Consider the following 9,487-nt stretch of genomic DNA (forward strand, 5'->3'; position numbering starts at 1 on the left):
CTCTCTCTCTCTCTCTCTCTCTCTCTCTCGCTCTCGCTCTCGCTCTCGCTCTCGCTCTCTCTCGCTCTCTCTCTGTGTGTGTGTATGTGTTGTTCCTGAACTAGGTCACAGGAACTCATTCTCAAGGTCACTTCCATTCTCCTAGTTTTGCTCCCACAACATCCTCCAATATTGTACCCCTCTCCCCCAGCTCAGGGATCTGCCTCTGATTGGTTTAATTCTTCCAGCAGTCACGCCCCATTGTTCCAAACTACCTTTAAACCTATACCTTAGGTCTTTCTCATAGCTCCTCTTAGAGGGTCAGTCCTGTCAAGATGAAGTTGAATATCTCCTTCCCAGTCACTGGCTGTCAGAAACTTGTTGAAGTGGACAATGAACGTAAGCCTCAAAGTAGCCTCTGATACTCTGGGTGCAGGGGTTATGCAGGATGAACCTGCAGGTGGGAACAACAAACAAGGTTTTCCCGCGGCAAACAAGCCCGTGGCAGCATGCTTCTGCTGTTAAGTAAGGGATGTTCTTGTTATAGACCAGGATGACTAGAAAGGGGAAGTGCAAATCTATACAGAGTGCATTGTGGGTGAATCCAAAAGTGTTTCAGTTTCTCTAAAGAGTATGATTTCTACCATGTCAGAAAGCCCCTGGCAAAGAAAGTATGAAGCCCAGGACCAAGCACCAAAGATTTAGTGTCTTCTTACTCCATGTGTCCTGCAATATAAATCCTAACGTGTTGATCTGAAGAAACAATATGCTAAGCAACACAAGGAGGAGGCTGCAGGACATACCAAGCTTTTGGCCAAGAGCATGAAGGTAGCCAAAAAATCACACCAGGGACAGATCTCCACAGCCACAGGCCATCTCCACCAAGAGCTTTATGTACAAGTCTGAGTGCAGTCAAAAACAAATCTTTAAGAATAGTGAATAGCCACCAGGCGTGGTGGCGCACACCTTTAATCCCAGCACTTGGGAGGTAGAGGCAGGCGGATTTCTGAGTTCGAGGCCAGCCTGGTCTACAGAGTGAGTTCCAGGACAGGCAGAGCTACACAGAGAAACCCTGTCTTGAAAAACCAAGAAAAAAAAAATTAGTGAATAGCCAGGAGATGGTAGCTCATGCCTTCAATCCCAGCATTTGGGAGGCAGGGACAGGCAGATCTCTATGAGTTTGATTAAAGCCAGCCTGGTCTGCATAGTTCCTGGACAGCCAGGGCTATGTAAAGAGACTCTGTTTAAACAAGTAAGTAAGTAAGTAAGTCAGTCAGTAACTATTAATGAGTAAGTTATCAAACCTTAGAGAAAGAGAAAACAACCTATGGTAGGCCTCCCTGAGTAGGCCTCTGATGAGCAGGCGTCCACTCTCACCTACTCTCATGGTTACCCAAACCAAGCAGACCTCCTGAGTGCGTGTCAGGTGCAGTGTAGCCACTTTGCTGACCAGACCCTGCAGAAGCATCCCCGGCAGTCCTCAGAGCACAGCTGCCTGGGATGGGATCTTGAGTGTGAGGAGAGCTGCCCTCAGAGTGGGAGCAGTTTACTCTGGTGTCTGCCTCTGTCGACCTGGGCTCCCTCCCACACACTCTCGAGAGGTCTGTCCACATGATCTTGCTGTTTTCATCTATGGAAGTTATATTAAAAGACGGTTACTCTCTACCCGCAGGGTCTTAGGGAATCGGGTAAGTTTGGGTACAGAACATTGACATGCAAGCATGAGGATGTTCGTGGGGTGTCTCACCCCTCATGGAACCTTCTGACCAGCATGTCCACTACATGGCCTCTGGCCCTCTTCCTGACCCTTCTCAGCCCGTTCTTTATTTTTGTTTTTCTGAGACAGGTTCTCACCCTGTAGCTTTGAACGTACTGTGTAGTGCCGGCTGCCTCATAAGTACTAGGTCTCAGACTGCTCTTCCTCCCACCCTGCCCCACCCTCTCTTTCTCCCCTTCCTTGGCTGACCCCTGGCTCCTTTTTTTCTTTTTAAGCATGCCCCTGGGAAGCGCTTTCCCCTTTTCTTGGAGAGATTAGACCCCCCCTCCACCAAGGTGATGTGGTTTTTCTCTCTGATCCTCCCAGGCTCAAGCCACAGGATCACCACACACATCACCCACCCATGGAGGTGGCCACCCTATGCCCATGCCTGTGCGCTCTACATCTGCTGGCTCCACCCCGACCCACGGCCCCCAGGATTCACTGAGTGGAGTTGGGGGAGACGTCCAGGAGGCCTTTGCACAAGGTGAGTTTCCGGGAGAGTCTGTGGAGAGCTGAGGGACGGAAAGCACATCCCAGCTCCCTCCAGGGTTTGTCCAACTACTTTGGTTTTGTGCTCTTGGCTCTGGGTGATCAGAGAGTGTGCCTTCGTAATCAGATTTACAGTATAAATAAGTTATCTGCTGGCTCCTTCCCGTGATGGACTGGTCTTCCATGGGAGGTCACAGGCACATGTGTGAAGATGGCTGTTCTCCTGGGTTCTGAGCTCGGGACTGAAGGAGACGCCTTGCCCTTTGGGCTTTGCCTTCTCTGAGGAGTTGGATGGAATAAACTCAGGTGACAGTTTCCCTATAAGGTCCTTAGAACAAACAAGAACAGGAAGACTGGTAACCTCCATAGGACTTAGCCAAAGGTCAGTAAGCATGCACTTGCTATAGCCAACTGAGGAACCAGGGGCCTGTAATCTTCAGTAATGGACGGTGGAGTGGTGGAGTGGTGGAGTGGGGGGAGTGGAGACAAGGAAGTGGGAGGCAGGGATGGGTGTTGCACCCCAAGACTGAGGAACACGCTAGGCAAAACTCACCTGAAACCTTGCTCTACTGTGGCGCCCACAAAGCAGGGGCCGGACAGGCTCCACACTCCCAGTAGAGAAAACGGAGTGTGACCTGTGGGCTCCGGGTTTGCTTGGAGCCTGCAAAGCCTTTGTATTTACCCCTGGTGTCTCTCACTGGCTGGGGTGTCCCCACGGTCACTCACCTGCAGCGCCATCTGCTCTGACCCCTCAGGTACGAGGAGAAACCTCCACAATGACCTGCTGGTGGCTGCTGACTCCATCACCAACACCATGTCCTCCCTGGTGAAGGAGCTCCATTCAGGTGAAGCCCAAGGCTTTCTGCCTGTCTCCTCCTCCTCTCTGTACTCCTGACCCTGCCCTGTGCCACCAGCCTACATACAGCCTTCTTCCCACTCCTCTTTCCCTTCTAGGAATACATGGGGTCTTCACCCAGTGCCTCCCTCCCACATGATCCCAGTTTATATTAAGAACAGTCTGATGGAGCAGACACAGTTCCAACTTGAAGGAAACCCTGCTCTTCAGTGCAGCCAGACATCTCCTTCCTTCCTCATCTCTGCCTACTCTTTCCCTAGGCTCGCCGTCACTTGTCACTTCATTCTGAAACTATCCTGGATGTGGCAGCAGTCAGCACCAAGCCACCTGTCTCCATCCCAGCCGCCCTCTGGCTTTCCTGTTTGATTCTGTCTGAAACTCTGTCTTCTCCTTTTGTCCATGAGCAGGCTCTGATCTCACCTGAAGATCCAGCTGCAGCTCCCTGTCCTTCACGTTGGGTCCTATCTGACTTCTTTTTCTGTCTCTCCATGACTCAGCCACTATCGTGGCTTCCTGGAGTTCTCTGCTTCACAGCCTCTCTCCCCGTCCTGAAACCCAGGAAAGAAAGAGGGCAAAAGACCGCATACTCCCAACTCCCCAGGCTCCATCAGTGATGGACCTGCTCAGTGCTTAGGAACCATTTCTCCAGCCATGGCATTCCTGTGAGGGTGACCGTCCTGAGTGCTGTGTGCAGCATTCACACCAAGGGCCCACCTCTGTCCTTTATTACCTAATACAGTGCTTGTAAGTACTCTGCAGTGGCTTAGCAGGGCTGTCAAGTAGACACACAGAGCAGCGTTCCCACGGATCACGCAGACACTCCCATGGAGGGCCTTTTTCAGCAGAGGGAAGCCTCCCCTTTAGAACTGTTGTTACTGCCACACTTACCCTCAAGTCCATCTGTTTTCCTGCAGGAGAGATTACTCGTGTGTCCTGATTGGCTTTCCCAGCTAAGGTCAGTTGCCCATTCTGCCGCAGGAGACAATGCCCTTACCCAGTCTCATCCCATCTCTCATGCCCATGCTGAAGCCCGACCCTCGTGCGTGTGTGTGTGTGTGTGTGTGTGTGTGTGTGTGTGTGTGTGTGTGTATGTGTGTGTATAGGTGTGTGTGTGTGTGTGTGTGTGTGTGTGTGTGTGTGTGTGCGCGCGCATGAGCATGTGTGTGCGTGTGTGGTGACCTTCAGGATGACCCCACAGCTGATTACAAGACCTTTTCTCTAATACAGTTCCCTAGCCGACTTCACTTACAGTTTCAGAGGGAATTTCTGAGGGATTTTTAAGATATGTAAATAAAGAACAGTTGTGCTCATGGCCACTTGTTATGGTTTATGCAAAACAAGTGGCTCACAAGCACCATACTCAAGAATAAAAATGTAATGTGATTGGCAGGGACTGAGTTAGGGAGGCTTATGAATTCAAAGCCCACCTGGGGATAGGGGACAAGTATGCTAGTGTGTCATTTTGAAAGTTTATTAGCGATCCTATCACCCACCCACCCACCCCTTATTTTAGAAGGTAAGTAACTTTTCAGAAAAAGTGATTTGTTTGAGATGACACTGAGTCCAGAGGCAAAACTAGTTCTAGAGCTTGGATGTAGAAAAACAAGAAGCCAGGACAGACACAGGCCAGGTTCTGGGAGGCCCCAAGCTCAGAAGTCTATAGGGTGATAAATAGGAGATAAGCCTAGGCTTCAGTGTGCACTAGAGCACGCGCTGACCACTTCCTCAGAGGTGGCTACAGAGGCTTTGCTGGGATAGCCGTGAGTATCCAGGCTGACTCCTCACGCGCCTCCAGCAGCATGCACAGACACACATCTATAGCTTGTCTTCCTCACCTTTCAAAAATATTTTTAAGTAATTGAATCCTAGATTTCACAAGGGTCTTAAGGATATTTAATTGAACTTTCTGTTAATATAAAAGCCTCCAGTTTGAATATTTCCAGGGGGCTCAGTCATAGCCAGCTCTAATCACTGGCGATCTCTTCCTAATTAGGGAGCGAAAATCTTCCTTTCTGCCCTTAGTCCATCTTCCTCTACAGCCCGCCTTCCCAGTGCTTGATGGGAGATAACATGGTCACTCCCAAGTTTTCTAGTTTTTGGGAGATTCTGCCCAGTCCCTTTAACACCTCAAATATGACATGGGTGTCCTGTTTGGCCATACCTGGTGAGATGTGGCCTGGCTTCCAGGATCTCAATGCAGAGGGAGCACCCAGCTCCACCTCAGAGCCCATATGAATCTGGGTTTGCATCCAGCATACACTTCTACAATTGTTTTCTTGAACTTCAACGCAAAATACTGAGTATAATCCTAGTAGATAGCACCCAACCCTGACCATCAGATCTTGTCATTGCCCTCTGCTTCACGGCTGTGCAAGGTTCCAGTCAGACAGTGCCAGAGTGTGGAGCTGTTGGGCATGGACAGGGACATCCTACACCCTAAGGCTTCCTGCTGCCTTAGGTCTGTGCCTCAGGCCTCCCACAGTGCCACACTCAACCTGCCTCACTCCCACCGTGGTACTGACCAAAGGGTCACTGGCCTCCTTGGACTTGTTTCCACAGCAGAGAAAGGTACAGAAAAAGAAGAGAAGATGCAGGATGAGAAAGACAGAGGTAAAGGCAAGTTCCCTAGTTTGGGAACCCAAGCTTTAGAGCAGTAGATACTAACTTCATTCCCTCTTTGTTTCTGACCTCTCTCCTACCACACCCTCCCCAAGTCTGCAGTACCCCCACAGTTCTTCCTGCCTTTTCTCCCAACTGACATTACTGCCCATGGGTAGAAATGTCAGGTGATTTACTCATACTCTGGGATACAAACAAGTCACAAAATATCTCCTGCCATCCTCAGGGGTCGATGGTCTATATGACTATAATATGCAGAAGAAATGAGGGAGAAAACAAGCAGGAAGGTGTGATCACAAAGTATTAACTGTTGGCTGTGGAGGCAGCTAAGTTGGTGGATGCTCCTCGCCTAACCCAGGGTAAATCCTAGCACCACATAAACCACAGGAGCAGTGGCATGCACCATATCTGCAGTCCCAGTGGTTGGCAGGTGGGGGGTCAGAAAGTCAGTGTCTTAGTCAGGGTTTACTGCTATGAACAGACGCCATGACCAAGGCAACTCTTGTAAGATGATATTTAAATGGGGCTAGCTTAACAGGCTCAGAGGTTCAGTCCATTATCAAGGCAAGAGCATGGCAGTATTCAGGCAGGCATGGTGCAGGAGGAGCTGAGAGTTCTACATCTTCATCTGAAGGCTGCTAGTGGAAGACTGACTTCCAGGAATCTAAGGTAAGGGTCTTAAGCCCACACACACAGTGATACACTCACTCCTACAAGGCCACATCTTTAATGCCACTCCCTGGGCCAAGCATATACAAACCATCACAGTCAGGCTCATCCTCTGCTGCAAAATGAGCTTGAAGCCAGTGTGGGCTACCTGACACTTTGCCTCAAAAGCTAAAACAAAACCCACCATTAAATGTATAATATAATACCAAGAGTTTCTGAAAAGGAAGAGACTTGTAGGTTAGAATAGATAGGAAGAATAAAACCAAGAAAGAAAGGTGTTGGCAAAGGGCAGTAATGCCTTCCTCATCTTGCTATGCAAGAAACTATTTATGTACTTGTTATATGGGAAGAGAGCTGCACTAAGTGGTTTCATGGAAAATCCCATGTGATCCATAACACTGAGACACGCAGATGATAATATTCCCATTTTAGCAAAAGGGAAACAGATTCTAGGGGAGTCTGCTCACGTAGTCTCTGAGTGGGCTTGAAGTGGGTCTTTCTGACTTCAGACTTCATGCTCTTGATTGCCATCTTTCAGTGGGATATTAAACAGATAACGAAATCCTCTTAAGATGCTTGAGAGTCTCAAGTTATGTCTACCATATATCAAGATGTTTCTGGATTCCTCCAGAACATAAACTCCCTGAGGCAGAGATTTTGGCCACTGTTGTTGGTGATGTATTCCCAGCTTCTGGAACGGTGCCTGTCTTCTAGGAATGACAGTGAATAAGCCTGTCTCGGGGCTGTGAGCGGGGTGGCATGATAGCGTTAAGTGAGAAAGACGACCAGCCTTAGCAGGGAGGGGAGGGAGCAGGGAGGGTGAGAAGAAAGCAGGGCTGGCCCTAGCTACTTCCTAGACCTGCAGAAGGCTTGTAACATGACCATCTTCATCTGACTTCACCGCCCCAGACAGGAAGGATTCTAGACAAGGTTCCAAAGCTTATTAACTGGACAGGTTAATAAGTGACTGAGCCTGGATTCACCCCAGTAGTCTCCAACCCCAAGCACTGTGCTTTAGTCTAAAGAGAACAGCTAGTCTAAGAGAAGTGGAAAAGCCGCAGTGCGAGGTGGAAGGCAGTCGGGGAGACGGTGGGAACCCCTCAGATCAGTGGCTTTACAGTGCTATCTATCCCTCAGGGATGGGATGGATGAGAGAAGCCTGGGAGAACTGGACCACTGGGCACGAGTCAGGGGGAATGGCTGGCCTGACCACACTCAGACTGTTAGAAGAGGACAGCCAATCAGAGACCCAGATCCAGATAAGAAGGGCTGTGGGACAGGAGAAACACGCATGCCCACTTGTAAATGCCCACCCCAAGTGTATACTCAGACCCCAACCAAGTGCTAGCATTGCTGTGGAACATTTTTGACTAGAGACATAGCAGCTGCTGCCTTGGCCTCCCTTCCTATGGGCCTCCCTGCTCTAGGCTCCTCCTTAGCCTCCCTCTACTTCCCCAAAGCAAGTCTAGTCCCCTGCTGCTGCCGCTTCACTATTGCCTTGGCGTGGACTCCAGCCCTCAGTCGCTCATAGGAGCTGGCTCAGAGCCCTCTGTCTCTGTCCCTGGCTGACCCTGTCAGAACTTTACTGTGATGCTTGTTCTTAGCCTCTCCTCACTCTCTAAGTGCACGTGTCTGGGTCTGTGTGTCTGTGTGAGGGCTTTCTGGGAGGATACCTGAGCTTTTCCGGCCTTTAGGTGCCGTCTCTAAGAGCAGGAAGGGAAGAGTGCGGTACAAGATGGACAGGGTTTGGTTTGGTTCTTCTCGACATTATGTGGGTCCTTGCAGATATGGCAGAGACATTTAAGATCAGTAACCACTGATTTTACAGAAAATGATTTATTTTCTTTGGAGTGAGCTCAGTTTCACGTGACATAAACACAGCCCAGTCATCTTCCTGTCCAGCACACATGGTTTGTTCAGCACACAAGTCACAAGTGCCAAAGGAGTACTTTTGAAGAACTCTGACCAAAGCAATGTCCCTGCCATACTCACCCCTAACTTTCACCTCTGTCTGTTCTACGCTGGCTGGCTGAGTCCCAGGGAAGGATGCTGCTATACCGTGGCACCCTTCCTACTGAGCATCCCTCATGCCAAGTGTAAGAAAATCACAGAATGAGGCATAGGCTATGCCTCCTCTGGTTGTCCTAGAACTTCCATATATATCTGAATCGCAGAGCGTGAGTCCTTCAGAATGCCCCCTAGCAATCCAGTTTATACACGGAGGCACCCTGGTGCATATCTGGCCAGCAGTGATCCTGAGGAAACTCGTGGCCTCTAGAACATCTCTCTCTGGACAGACATGAACTCGGAACATCCAAAGAGAGCTGGATAGCAGTGTTGTTCCGAAACCCAGAGAAGCAATGTCCACATCAAAACTGTTCCCACCTTGTTTCCTCTCCTAACCAAGCAGGATCCCACTGTAGCTGCTCCCTAGAGTTAGGCTCTGCTTCCATTCATTGGTTTTTCTCTTCACAATACTCCATGAGGTGTGAGTTGTAGGTAACCTGCCTCTACCCCATCATCCCTGGCAGGAAAGCTCAACAGAAAGGCAGCTGTGAGTCTAGCCCCTGGGCCAGGTGAGCCAGGAAAGCCCCGTAGAGAAGCCCAGAGGGCTGAGGAGAGCCTGAGTGTGATCTGTGTTGTTTCTGCCTCTGCTGCTGCAGGTTAGCCCAAGAGTGGCCAGGACACAGGAAGCTCAGGTGAGTCGTGTGCCCTCCCTCTACCCTTCCTCCCGTCACAGATCCCAAGCCAGAGCAAGCCTTACTTACAGTTAGGATGTTCTTGAAAGAACCCAGCTGCACCTTTTTCTCTGATCCCCACAGCAGCTGTTTCCTGGGTGTCTAGGCAGTGGCCTGTCTTGCATGGAATGTCATGGCCTGGTGTCACCAGTAGCACTGACTGAAGCAGGCTGCAGAGCACCAGCTGAGAGTAACCACCTCTCTGGGCTGCCTCTGCTGTACTCCTGTTCTCTGTAGCCACTGTCTAACTCACAACAAGAGCTCCCCTGGGATTCTGTCACTCAACACTGCCTCCTGATACAGTCCTACACTGTCACACTGACCACAAAGAGCCAATGAGTCAAAGGACAGACACTCTTCTAGTCTTAAGGAACCAGT

At 49.9% G+C, this 9,487-nt stretch overlaps 1 protein-coding gene across 9 annotated transcripts in view; it reads left to right on the forward strand.

Moving 5' to 3' along the window:
* Positions 1-9,487, forward strand: part of Dtnb (dystrobrevin beta) — a 130,328-nt gene that overhangs the window by 119,031 nt on the left and 1,810 nt on the right. For 4 of the 9 annotated variants that reach the window (XM_029540703.1, XM_029540704.1, XM_029540706.1 and 1 more), the window contains 4 exons: positions 2,063-2,222; positions 2,983-3,072; positions 3,998-4,038; positions 9,035-9,070. In XM_029540703.1, coding sequence (XP_029396563.1) covers positions 2,063-2,222; positions 2,983-3,072; positions 3,998-4,020 — 273 coding nt within the window. In that variant the 3' untranslated portion in view covers positions 4,021-4,038; positions 9,035-9,070. The remainder of the gene's footprint in view (positions 1-2,062; positions 2,223-2,982; positions 3,073-3,997; positions 4,039-9,034; positions 9,071-9,487) is intronic. The other 5 variants (XM_021201499.1, XM_021201498.1, XM_029540705.1 and 2 more) reach the window with 4 other exon arrangements.

The sequence above is a fragment of the Mus pahari genome, chromosome 7 (assembly GCF_900095145.1).
Source record: "Mus pahari chromosome 7, PAHARI_EIJ_v1.1, whole genome shotgun sequence".
NCBI lineage: Eukaryota > Metazoa > Chordata > Mammalia > Rodentia > Muridae > Mus > Mus pahari.